Source organism: Oncorhynchus tshawytscha, unplaced genomic scaffold, assembly GCF_018296145.1.
Source record: "Oncorhynchus tshawytscha isolate Ot180627B unplaced genomic scaffold, Otsh_v2.0 Un_contig_2_pilon_pilon, whole genome shotgun sequence".
NCBI classification, from domain to species: Eukaryota; Metazoa; Chordata; class Actinopteri; order Salmoniformes; family Salmonidae; genus Oncorhynchus; species Oncorhynchus tshawytscha.
In genome coordinates, this window is record NW_024609069.1 from 86644 (window position 1) to 100947 (window position 14304).

The 14304-nt window shown below is 41.7% G+C and overlaps 1 protein-coding gene across 1 annotated transcript; it reads left to right on the top strand.

The window, feature by feature from the left end:
• Positions 1-5457: 5457 nt before the first annotated feature.
• LOC121844228 (CD209 antigen-like) lies at positions 5458-13002 on the top strand. Its single transcript, XM_042314109.1, has 7 exons — positions 5458-6028; positions 6334-6441; positions 8033-8128; positions 8668-9198; positions 10320-10486; positions 10747-10850; positions 12022-13002. The coding sequence occupies exons 2-7, from the start codon at positions 6339-6341 to the stop codon at positions 12161-12163; spliced, it is 1143 nt and encodes a 380-aa protein (XP_042170043.1). The 5' UTR covers positions 5458-6028; positions 6334-6338; the 3' UTR covers positions 12164-13002.
• The last annotated feature ends 1302 nt before the right edge of the window (positions 13003-14304 follow it).

Below are 14304 nucleotides of genomic sequence, written 5' to 3' on the forward strand. Positions count from 1 at the left end.
TCTCTCCTTCACTGCAGCCGAGGTGGGTAAGACATTTAAACGTGTTAACCCTCGCAAGGCTGCAGGCCCAGACGGCATCCCCAGCCGCGCCCTCAGAGCATGCGCAGACCAGCTGGCCGGTGTGTTTACGGACATATTCAATCAATCCCTATACCAGTCTGCTGTTCCCACATGCTTCAAGAGGGCCACCATTGTTCCTGTTCCCAAGAAAGCTAAGGTAACTGAGCTAAACGACTACCGCCCCGTAGCACTCACATCCGTCATCATGAAGTGCTTTGAGAGACTAGTCTAGGACCATATCCCCTCCACCCTACCTGACACCCTAGACCCACTCCAATTTGCTTACCGCCCAAATAGGTCCACAGACGATGCAATCTCAACCACACTGCACACTGCCCTAACCCATCTGGACAAGAGGAATACCTATGTGAGAATGCTGTTCATCGACTACAGCTCGGCATTCAACACCATAGTACCCTCCAAGCTCGTCATCAAGCTCGAGACCCTGGGTCTCGACCCCGCCCTGTGCAACTGGGTACTGCACTTCCTGACGGGCCGCCCCCAGGTGGTGAGGGTAGGCAACAACATCTCCTCCCCGCTGATCCTCAACACTGGGGCCCCACAAGGGTGCGTTCTGAGCCTTCTCCTGCTCTCCCTGTTCACCCACGACTGCGTGGCCACGCACGCCTCCAACTCAATCATCAAGTTTGCGGACGACACAACAGTGGTAGGCTTGATTACCAACAACGACGAGACGGCCTACAGGGAGGAGGTGAGGGCCCTCGGAGTGTGGTGTCAGAAAAATAACCTCACACTCAACGTCAACAAAACTAAGGAGATCATTGTTCAGGAAACAGCAGAGGGAACACCCCCCTATCCACATCGATGGAACAGTAGTGGAGAGGGTAGCAAGTTTTAAGTTCCTCGGCATACACATCACAGACAAACTGAATTGGTCCACTCACACAGACAGCATCGTGAAGAAGGCGCAGCAGCGCCTCTTCAACCTCAGGAGGCTGAAGAAATTCGGCTTCTCACCAAAAGCACTCACAAACTTCTACAGATGCACAATCGAGAGCATCCTGGCGGGCTGTATCACCGCCTGGTACGGCAACTGCTCCGCCCTCAACCGTAAGGCTCTCCAGAGGGTAGTGAGGTCTGCACAACGCATCACAAGGGGGCAAACTACCTGCCCTCCAGGACACCTACACCACCCGATGTTACAGGAAGGCCATAAAGATCATCAAGGACATCAACCACCCGAGCCACTGCCTGTTCACCCCGCTATCATCCAGAAGGCGAGGTCAGTACAGGTGCATCAAAGCTGGGACCGAGAGACTGAAAAACAGCTTCTATCTCAAGGCCATCAGACTGTTAAACAGCCACCACTAACATTGAGTGGCTGCTGCCAACACACTGACAATGACACTGACTCAACTCCAGCCACTTTAATAATGGAAATTGATGGGAAATGATGTAAATATATCACTAGCCACTTTAAACAATGCTACCTTGTATAATGTTACTTACCCTACATTATTCATCTCATATGCATACGTATACACTGTACTCTATATCATCGACTGCATCCTTATGTAATACATGTATCACTAGCCACTTTAACTAACTAACATCTGCTAACCATGTGTATGTGACAAATAAAATTTGATTTGATTTGATTTGAAATAATGTATGAAAACAAGTATATATTTAGGGTTCTGATGGGGTACAATAGTTAAAGAATCTCTTGAGGCATTTATAAATTATATTGTTCAAGAATCAATCGGGACATATCATAAATGTTTAAGACAAAAAAATGTATGTAGCAACTGCTGATTTCACTTTAAATATGCAAATAGATGCTTCTTGTTTTTTATATATTTAGGACTAGAGTATCACTTGTAAGCCATTCTAAACCTGGCTGCAGCTCTTTGTTAAGTGGTGCAGTGATTTCCCTTGCTGTGGTAGCTGCTATGTATAATGTTGAATCATCGGCATACATAGACACACAGGCTTTACTCAGTGCTAGTGGTAGGTCATTAGTAAAAACAAAACAAAGTTAAGGGCCTAGAAAGCTGCTCTGGGGTATCCCAGACTACCTGGATTATGTTAGAGAGGCTTCCAATAAGATAAACAGAAGGTAAATGAAGTCCCCTGTATATATTCAACATGTTCATTAGTGATATAGAGCTATAAGAGACATTTATAATAAGGTTGATGTGTCTGGTGTATATGAGTGGAACTTAAATTAGATATTTACCTTATTTGTTGGATATTTAACAATTATTTACTAACAAACAGTAAGATATTTCTGTCCTGCTAATGTTGTGTTTCATGTCCTCCACTCTAGCACCCAGCAGCTAATCTGGGTGTATGGTTTAACTAGGGATAGCTTGAGCTGACAATTGATTGACTTGGTGATAAAACTATCAGCTGGCATTCCAGTGACAGGATGTGGGGTGGTTGTAACTGGGATATAGACAACTAGAACAAAGGCCTCAATGGTCCTTAGACATCCTGACATCTGGGAAATTAGGTCAGGGTCGGGGTTAAGATAACACCAGGTGCAGATAAAGACAGGATGAGCCCAAAGTGGTTTATGGTGCCCCTCAATCTATATGGGGGTGGAACCAGCTACAGAACAATTACAACAACCTGACTAAGGAGAGAGACCAGCTACAGAACAATTACAACAACCTGACTAAGGAGAGAGACCAGCTATGGAACAATTACAACAACCTGACTAAAGAGAGAGATCAGCTGGAGAAGGAGGAGAGGAGATAAGAGGAGATAAGAGGAGAGGAATCTAGGAAAGACTAATTGAGATAGAGCCTTAGTGTCAGAGAGAGACATAGAGGAGGTAGAAGAACATTCAGAGATTGAGGAAGGGAGAGAAAAAAGACAAATAATTATTTTGTTTAGATTTAGAGGAGAGTGTGTAGTCATTCTGTACTCTGTAAAATGCTTCTTCATTATTTTTATTAGCAACATTGCCATCAGCTTATGCTTAGTTAAAAATACATGTTTTCATAAAACAGTGTGACCTGCAGTTGGACACACACAGCTGGCAGAACAGTACTGAGAGAATACACACACACACACACACACACAGCTGGCAGAACAGTACTGAGAGAATACACACACACACACACACACACAGCTGGCAGAACAGTACTGAGAGAATACACACACACACACACACACACACACACACACACACACACACACACACACAGCTGGCAGAACAGTACTGAGAGAATACACACACACACACACACACACACACACACACACACACACACACACACACACACACACACACACACACACACACACACACACAGCTGGCAGAACAGTACTGAGAGAATACACACACACACACACACACACACACACACACACACACACACACACACAGCTGGCAGAACAGTACTGAGAGCACACACACACACACACACACACACACACACACACACATATACACACTTCCCTTTGAAAATTCTGAGAAAGATGCCGACGTAGATTTCCCCCACACACTTCTGAATAACTCCTTACACTGATGTCACACACTTCTGAATAACTCCTGACACTGATGTCACACACTTCTGAATAACTCTTCCCACTGACGTCACACACAGACAGTATAGAAAGACAAAAGGCCCCTATATGTCATCAGGCCATTGGTGATGTATGTGATGAAATAGGTGGCTGGCCACAGAATACAAGCCATAACGTGACCTCTGTTTAAGGGCTGGAGTGTCAAAGCCTCAGTAATACTATATGACCTCGATGTGACTTCAGAGGGTCACATTTTTTTTATCCACTAAAATATATGATTACTTCAATTATTACCCTGAATCATATGTTTAAAAATATACACGGTGGGAAACAGAAATGTTTTCGTTTGAAGCTAAAGTGTGGGAAGTGATGAGTTGATTTGACAGTTTCAGTTAAAACATTGTCACTTACAGTAAGGCACAGGGACAGACACAGGACAGAGGTAATGATGTCACAAGAACCTGGGAAGTCTTAACATAGACCTGTTAGACAGAAAACCGTACGTTGTTGGACATTTCTGAGCACATTTATACTGAGCCCTCCTGAAGAGTCTTACCAGTCAACGCCACGTAAAAAGTTAGCTATTCGCTGGCGCAAGTGAGGACACTTTAGGCTGAGGAGTAAGTTTCACACATCCCCATGTGCTACACATGCGCACACATACACGCACACACACACACACACACACAAGTTACTGTAATACAGTATGTTGTAATTTAACATTAAGGACATCTAGTTGTTAAAGGACTAATGAATCACTATGGTATGGAGTAACATCTAGTTGTTAAAGGACTAATGAATCACTATGGTATGGAGTAACATCTAGTTGTTAAAGGACTAATGAATCACTATGGTATGGAGTAACATCTAGTTGTTAAAGGACTAATGAATCACTATGGTATGGAGTAACATCTAGTTGTTAAAGGACTAATGAATCACTGTGGTATGTAGTAACATCTAGTTGTTAAAGGACTAATGAATCACTATGGTATGTAGTAACATCTAGTTGATAAAGGACTAATGAATCACTATGGTATGTAGTAACATCTAGTTGATAAAGGACTAATGAATCACTATGGTATGGAGTAACATCTAGTTGTTAAAGGACTCATTAATCACTATGGTATGGAGTAACATCTAGTTGTTAAAGGACTAATGAATCACTATGGTATGGAGTAACATCTAGTTGTTAAAGGACTCATTAATAACTATGGTATGGAGTAACATCTAGTTGTTAAAGGACTAATGAATCACTATGGTATGGAGTAACATCTAGTTGTTAAAGGACTAATGAATCACTATGGTATGGAGTAACATCTAGTTGTTAAAGGACTAATGAATCACTATGGTATGGAGTAACATCTAGTTGTTAAAGGACTAATGAATCACTATGGTATGGAGTAACATCTAGTTGTTAAAGGACTAATGAATCACTATGGTATGGAGTAACATCTAGTTGTTAAAGGACTAATGAATCACTATGGTATGGAGTAACATCTAGTTGTTAAAGGACTAATGAATCACTATGGTATGGAGTAACATCTAGTTGTTAAAGGACTCATTAATAACTATGGTATGGAGTAACATCTAGTTGTTAAAGGACTCATTAATAACTATGGTATGGAGTAACATCTAGTTGTTAAAGGACTAATGAATCACTATGGTATGGAGTAACATCTAGTTCTTAAAGGACTAATGAATCACTATGGTATGGAGTAACATCTAGTTGTTAAAGGACTCATTAATCACTATGGTATGGAGTAACATCTAGTTGTTAAAGGACTAATGAATCACTATGGTATGTAGTAACATCTAGTTGTTAAAGGACTAATGAATCACTATGGTATGTAGTAACATCTAGTTGTTAAAGGACTAATGAATCACTATGGTATGGAGTAGCATCTAGTTGTTAAAGGACTCATTAATAACTATGGTATGGTGAAGCAGTGTGTAATAGATTGATAATTGACATGATGATAAATAGGAGAGAGGGAAGATTTGTTTATTGTAAAAAGTTTATTTTGTTGAATTATTCTATTGGAAAATGTATTTAGATGTCTTGTTTTCGACCCAAATCAGTAAACATATTAACCAGCATCATCTTAGTTAATTTATTAATTTACTAGACCTACTGTTGACCAATAATAACTTGTGTTTGGGTTGACAAGGTTGACAAAAGAGGAAGAAATAAAGCACAGAACAGAATGATCAAGGAATGAAGAGGAAGTTACACACAACTGTCTGGTCCACAAGCCTGAATCCCAAATGGCATCCTATTCCCTATGTAGTGCAGATAAAGAGAATATGGTGCCATTTGTTTCACATCCCAATAGTCTCCTTCTTATTGGTGGATAGAGCCTTGAAACATCCTGTCATCAGCTGTGGGCCACAGACAGAGTGATTTCCCAGAAAACAGAAAAGTACAGGATTTAGACACATGAGACCAACTACTGCTCAGTCAGTTAGAAAGGTAATCATACAGTAGATATTACCATTAGGAGTCAGTCAGAAAGGTAATCATACAGTAGATATGACCATTAGGAGTCAGTTAGAAAGGTAATCATACAGTAGATATTACCATTAGGAGTCAGTTAGAAAGGTAATCATACAGTAGATATTACCATTAGGAGTCAGTTAGAAAGGTAATCATACAGTAAGTTAATACAGTAAGTAAACGTAAGTAAGAATCATAAATATTACAATAAGAGGTCAGACAGACTTAATTCGTTGATTTATTGATTGATTGGTTTAATCATTGATATTCGGTATGGTTAGTTAAGATGGCCGACTACGTCAACAAACAGGTGATTGAATTGAACAAAGTTACTGAAGAAAACCGGAAGAGATTAACGAGGAGCGTGAAGACTGAGACCCATCTCTCAGGTAAGAACTAAGTATTCTAAGTATCTTAGTGTCTCACACAGTAGCTGAGGCACGCAGACAGGTCTGCACGTACAAACTGAACGCATTCACACACTAATACCACACACTAGAAAAACACTTGTACATTTGGATTGTTCTGTCTTCTGGGTGGTTCAGTTAGAATGGAGCAGGGTGTTCAAAACCTGCTGGGGTCACGTTCACCAAAATGTATCAATTCAATGTATTTTTTTTCTTCAGCTATTGAAAGTATTAGGAACTATTTAAATATGATTAATTGAAAATAACCTTTTTAAACAACAACACATTTTAAACCCAGACTGAGGAGCTGGAAAATATAATCACTCTCAAAATCAAAGAGAGAGCCACAGTATTTCACCTTTATTTACCTAGGCAAGGCAAGTTAAGAACAAATTCTAATTTTCAATGATGGCTTAGGAACTGCCTGTTCAGGGACAGAACAACAGATTTGTACCTTGTCAGCTCAGGGATTTGAACTTGCAGCCTTTTAGTTATTAGTCCAATGCTCTAACCACTAGGCTAACCTGCCACCCCAGAGCCTCTGCAAGGAGTGACCATCCATGATCAAAATGATAGTTTAGTTATTAGTCCAACGCTCTAACCACTAGGCTAACCTGCCACCCCAGTGTCTCTACAAGGAGTGACCATCCATGATCAAAATGATAGTTTAGTTATTAGTCCAACGCTCTAACCACTAGGCTAACCTGCCACCCCAGTGTCTCTACAAGGAGTGACCATCCATGATCAAAATGATAGTTTAGTTATTAGTCCAACGCTCTAACCACTAGGCTAACCTGCCACCCCAGTGTCTCTGCAAGGAGTGACCATCCATGATCAAAATGATAGTTTAGTTATTAGTCCAACGCTCTAACCACTAGGCTAACCTGCCACCCCAGTGTCTCTACAAGGAGTGACCATCCATGATCAAAATGATAGTTTAAACCATTTGAGGCTACACAGTGTTCATTTACATTTCCATAGTTTATAATTCCATGGTAAAACAAGTTTATATTTGGGTTCTGATGGGGTTAGACAGTTCAACTAAGATCATGAGGTATTTCTATGTTACATTTTTAAAGAATCAATTCAGTAAATATTATGAATTTAAATGTGTTTAAAATTGTAAATACAGAAATCGCAAATTGACCCTTTAAATCATGCTATGACTATATTGTGTTACTTTGGTAATTTCTTCATACATTTGCTTCCTGTTTATCAGATTGGAGTTGACCGCAAGGTTGAGTAAACTGTTGCTGCCAACCCTCAAATTGGGGGAAAACCAATGACACATTGGAAATGTTTAGTTAGGGATGTGTGTTCTCTTTTAATTTGAATCATTAGTGATGATGGTGTGTGTGTGTCTGTCGGCGTGTGTGTATGTGTGTGTGTGTGTGTGTCTTTCGGCGTGTGTGTCTGTCGGCGTGTGTGTGTGTCTGTCGGCGTGTGTGTATGTGTGTGTGTGTGTGTCTGTGTCTGTCGGTGTGTGTGTGTGTGTGTCGGCGTGTGTGTGTATGTGTGTGTGTGCGTGTGTGTGTGTGTGTGTGTGTGCGTGTCTGCCTGTGTTTCTCTGCAGATGGAAGACTAAGACTCTACAGGCTGGCTGCTGTGTGTTTAGGAGTGCTGTGTGCTCTACAAGTCACTCTCAACATCTCCCTGAGGCTGGCTTTCTGTGAGTGAGGTTGTGTCCCAAATGACACCCTATTAGCGCTCTGGTCAAACATAGTGCACTATATAGGGTATAGGGTGCCATTTGGGACTCTATCTCATTTGGGACACTATTCCCATTTGGGACACTATTCCATGTGTAGTGCATTACTTTTGACCAGGGCCCATAGGACAGATATGTATTTTATTATCACAGCATAGTTCTGTACTTACAGTGCAAGGATCACAATTCAGACTTGATGATACATAACTTGTGGGAACGGTAGTTTTCAATATTGTTGACACAAAACAATTATGTTGACATGGTCCATAGAAAAAGTAGTATCTACTGTAACTGGTAGACTTGGCCTTGTGTACGTCACTGAAAATGGTGAACAATGTAAACAACACAACCAGGTCTGTGGTCCAAATAGCACCCTATCCTCTTTAAAGGGCACTACTTTTGACCAGGGTACATAGGGCTTTGGTCCCCGGTACTGCACTATAGAAGGAATAGGGTGTCATTTGGGATGCATCACATGCAGGAACTTCTTTGTTTTTCAGCCGGCTCTAACGACGAGAGAAACCAGTTAGAGACCTGTTACAACACCACCAGCCTGCCGCAAGACAGAGACCAGTCAGATACCAGTAGTCGTGTCATTGACCTGTGTACAGAAAGAGACCAGCTGCAGAAGGAGAGAGACCAGTGCCGGAAGAACATGAACCAGCTAGAGAGGATGAGAGGCCAGTTACTGAGGGAGAGAGACCAGTTACAGAGTGAGAGAGACCAGTTACTAAAGGAGAGAGACCAGTTACAGAGTGAGAGAGACCAGTTACTAAAGGAGAGAGACCAGTTACTAAAGGAGAGAGACCAGTTACAGAGTGAGAGAGACCAGTTACAGAGTGAGAGAGACCAGTTACGGAGTGAGAGAGACCAGTTACGGAGTGAGAGAGACCAGTCAGAGAAAACAGATGACAAAATACAGTTACAGGAGCGTAATAATGCCCTGACTAAAGACAGGGACATGTTGAGAGACAGGGTCAGTGTTCTGACCAATGAGAAGGTGGCGCTGGAGAAGAGGCTCTCTGTGAGTGGTAAGTAGTCAAGTCAGACACTAGGGCTGCATCCCTCTTCTCTACCCTTCATTCTCCGGAAGGGTGAATTTACAGTCTGACCTCAAATACTAGACATAACATAGTAAAAGTAAATCTGTGGCACTCCAATTACTGTGATATGTTACGTTTGGTATAGTTACAAAAGAGAGAAGGTTACTTAAGGCAAAAAAAGAAGGGATGTAAAGGTTTTCCTCCTCTTCCTCTGAAGAGCAGAGGCGAGAAGGATCGGAGGACCAATATGCGGCGTGGTAAGTGTCCATGGTTCTTTCAATGAGAAATACTCAACATGAACACAACTGATACAAAGAACAATAAACATGAAACGAACGAAAACCAAAACAGTACCGTGTGGTGAAAAACACAGACACGGAAACAAACACACACAAACAAACAGTGAAACCCAGGCTACCTAAGTATGATTCTCAATCAGAGACAACTAATGACACCTGCCTCTGATTGAGAACCATACTAGGCCGAAACATAGAAATCCCGAAATCATAGAAAAAACAAACAGACTGCCCACCCCAACTCACGCCCTGACCATACTAAATAGTGACTAAACAAAGGAAATGAAGGTCAGAACGTGACAAGGGAAGATGGGTGGCCATATGATGGAACTGTCTATCAACTCAAAGATTGTGTGTTCGAATCACATCATGGACGACATCAGTATTTTTAACTTGTTAGCAACTACTTACTACTTATTATCTACTTTGTAACTATAAACTTAACATGTGAGCTAACCATTCCCATAACCTTAATGTAACCCCTAACACTAAACTTAATCCCTAAAACCTAGCCTAGATAATGTTAGCAACCGACCCACATAGCTAACATTAGCCACCACAAAGTGAAATTCATAACATATCATACAAAATTGACGATGGACATCTACAAATTAATACATACTATGTGAGATTTTACATATCATACTAACATTTACCATGTTACATTTGTTGCTGAGACCAGGGTGGAACAACACTGTGTGCTGTGCACACAATCATGGATTCACCAATAGTTAAATGACAATGTGAATGAAAATATTCAGTACAATAAACACGTGTTATATATTTCACATATTATGTACATTTCTTCAACAGAGCTAAATATTTGTCCGAAAATCTGCAATTGTTGTCCGGAGGGTTGGATGCTGTTGGGATCCAGCTGTTACTTCCTGTCGACTCAGCAGAAAACCTGGGAACAGAGCAGACTGGACTGTCTGAACAGAGGAGCAGACCTGATGATCATAAACAGCAAGGAGGAACAAGTGAGTGAGTGAGTGAGTGAGTGAGTGAGTGAGTGAGTGAGTGAGTGAGTGAGTGAGTGAGTGAGTGAGTGAGTGAGTGAGTGAGTGAGTGAGTGAGTGAGTGAGTGAGTGAGTGAGTGAGTGAGTGAGTGAGTGAGTGAGTGAGTGAGTGAGTGAGTGAGCGAGCGAGAATCAATGTAACTGGTCAGTAATGTATCTTCCAGTACTTAACACAAGCAGTCTATAGTAGTTGACAATATCAGTATCTTTATCAACAACAGAAGTTTCTCTGTGGCCTCAACAAGATTGTCTGGATTGGTCTGACTGACTCCGTTACTGGGAGGACACGGAAATGGATGCATGGCACACCACTGACCACGGCAAGGTAAGAGTCTAATGCTCTAATAACAATGACCACCCCAAGGTAAGAGTCTAATGCTCTAATAACACTGACCACCCCAAGGTAAGAGACTACAACTCTATAATAACACTGACAACCCCAAGGTAAGAGACTACAGCTCTAATAACACTGACCACCCCAAGGTAAGAAACTACTGATATATAATAACACTGACCACCCCAAGGTAAGAGACTACTGATATATAATAACACTGACCACTCCAAGGTAAGAGACTACTGCTCTATAATAACACTGACCACCCCAAGGTAAGAGACTACTGATCTATAATAACACTGACCACCCCAAGGTAAGAGACTACTGATATATAATAACACTGACCACCCCAAGGTAAGAGACTACTGATATATAATAACACTGACCACTCCAAGGTAAGAGACTACTGCTCTATAATAACACTGACCACCCCAAGGTAAGAGACTACTGATCTATAATAACACTGACCACCCCAAGGTAAGAGACTACTGATATATAATAACACTGACCACTCCAAGGTAAGAGACTACTGCTCTATAATAACACTGACCACCACAAGGTAAGAGACTACTGCTATATAATAACACTGACCACCCCAAGGTAAGAGACTACTGATATATAATAACACTGACCACTCCAAGGTAAGAGACTACTGCTCTATAATAACACTGACCACCCCAAGGTAAGAGACTACTGATCTATAATAACACTGACCACCCCAAGGTAAGAGACTACTGATATATAATAACACTGACCACTCCAAGGTAAGAGACTACTGCTCTATAATAACACTGACCACCCCAAGGTAAGAGACTACTGCTCTATAATAACACTGACCACCCCAAGGTAAGAGACTACTACTCTATAATAACACTTACCAGGCAAGTCAGTTAAGAACAAATTCTTATCTACAATGATGACCTACCCCGGCCAAACCAGGATGACGCTGGGCCAATTATGCGCCGCCCTATGGGACTCCCAATCTCGGCCGGATGTGATACAGACTACTGCTCTCTGATAACACTGACCACAGTTTAAGGAGTTGGACTGATTCTCTGTGTTCATACTCTAGGTTCTGAGAGAGAGTCCAGTCTAACTCTGTGCTGTTCATACTCTGGGTTCTGAGAGAGTGATCAATGTAACTCTGTTGTTTCTACTGCAGCTATTGGAGGAGTGGAGGCCCTTATGGTGGTGGAGTGGAGAACTGTGTGGTTGTACGTTACTGGTCATCAGGATACAGAAAAGGGTGGGACTATCAGTGTTCAAATCCACAGTTCTGGATCTGTGAAAAAGGCCTCTTGTAGGTACTGCTGTTTAAGGAACTCTGAAGACGGATTCTATATTTTGTTAGAATGGCACTCTGAACTAGACTTTGGAAAGAAAGGCACACACACACACACACACACACACACACAAGCATGAACACATACAAAACAAATGAGGTATATATCACCCAATAGCTGCTGTCAATGTTTAAATGTACAGTTCATTATGTAGCATTGCATGTAGGCTGTACACAATTCTCTCTCTCTACCGCTACCTTTCTCATGTTGATGGTTGTTTACACTGTTGAAAGGTTACGTGATGATTCCACCTAGTGGTTAACGTGAGAGATGGACTCACCATAGAGTTGAAAAAGTGGTATTACAGACTGGCCTACTGGCTTTTCCTCAATTCATCCTTCCTCGATTACTCCTCGCATCCTCTCTCCTCCCCTCCTTCTCAAAACACATTGGAGAATACATTCCTCGGGGAGGGACCTTCTCCTCTAATACTGGTGAGGAGGAGAGGATTTTATGTTAAGATTTAGATGAGTGTGTAGACACACCACACTCTAAAATGCTTGTATTCATTGTTTTTATTAGCAACATGTCATGTGATTTGCCATGCTTCCGCTAAGTTCATTAATCATTTTTCTCTATTTTTTTCATGATCGATTATTATCATCAATCCTTTTTATAATGAGAAGAACAAAGGCACAGATTAATAAATAAATGAACAATGTCCCCTGACGTCTACCAGCTTCCTGATTGAATGTGATTGGATCGTTTAAGTGTGACCTGCAGTTGGACACAGATGACAGAACAGGACTTAGAGGACACACACTGTGTGCAGGCAGACATACACACATGCACGAACGCACACTATGAAGTTCCCCTTTTAAACCTCTGATAAAGATGCAGACAGATTTCTTACACACACTTCTGAATATTTTCTCACACTGATGTCACACACACACAGCATAGATAGGACAAAAGGCCCATATATGGCCATCGATGGCCAGTCACGGAGTGCAAGCCATAACGTGTCTTTCTTATGGACAACGACACCAGCAGGACTTGCAAAATATGACGTCCTGCTTGAAGGTGATTGGATACTTAAGACATTCTATCAACTGAAGTGCACTGCAGACAGACAGACATCAGAGAGGTACCAGTGGAGACACACATCAGAGTAACTACTCAACTACTAGTAATCATACAGTAGATATTACCATTAGGAGTCAGTTAGAAAGGTAATCATACAGTAGATATTACCATTAGGAGTCAGTTATAAATGTAATCATAGAGTAGATATTACCATTAAGAGTCAGTTAGAAAGGTAATCATACAGTAGATATTTCCATTAGGAGTCAGTTAGAAATGTAATCATACAGTAGATTTTACCATGAGGAGTCACTTTCCCAAGTACACCAGGAAGTTTCTCAGGAATCAGAAAAAAGGTGAAAAGAAGTAGCAGAAGGTGACCAGCTACAGACCAATTACAAAAACCTGACTGAGGAGAGGCCAGCTGCAGACCAATTACAACAACATGACTGAAGAGAGAGAACAGCTACAGACCAATTACAGCAACCTGACTAAAGAGAGAGATCAGTTACAGACCAGTAACAACAACCTGACTGAGGAGCATGACCAACTACAGACCAGTTCCAAAAACCTGATTAAAGAGAGAGACCAGCTACAGACCAATTACAACAACCTGACTGAGGATAGAAACCAGCTACAGACCAATTACAACAACCTGACTAAAGAGAGAGACCTTTTACACAACAATTACAACACCCTGGGCCTCCCGGGTGGCGCAGTGGTTAAGGGCGCTGTACTGCAGCGCCAGCTGTGCCACCAATGACTCTGGGTTCGCACCCAGGCTCTGTTGTAACCGGGCTGAGGCACGCAGCCCGAGCTGAGGCACGCAGCTCCATTCAGACACCCTGCTCCATTCTAACTGAGCTGAGGCACGCAGACAGGTCTGCATGTACAAACTGAACGCATTCACACACTAATACCACACACTAGAAAAACACTTGTACATTTGTAGTGTTCTGTCTTCTGGGTGGTTCAGTTAGAATGGAGCAGGGTGTTCAAAACCTGCTGGGGTCACGTTCACCAAAATGTATCAATTCAATGTATTTTTTTTCTTCAGCTATTGAAAGTATTAGGAACTA

Coding starts and splice junctions, on each gene's coding strand:
- LOC121844228 (XM_042314109.1), top strand. CDS start 6,339: ATGGCCGACTACGTCAACAAACAGGTGATTGAATTGAACAAAGTTACT. Junction 8,129..8,667: donor CTCCCTGAGGCTGGCTTTCT/GTGAGTGAGGTT, acceptor TTTGTTTTTCAG/CCGGCTCTAACGACGAGAGA. Junction 9,199..10,319: donor GAAGAGGCTCTCTGTGAGTG/GTAAGTAGTCAA, acceptor TTTCTTCAACAG/AGCTAAATATTTGTCCGAAA.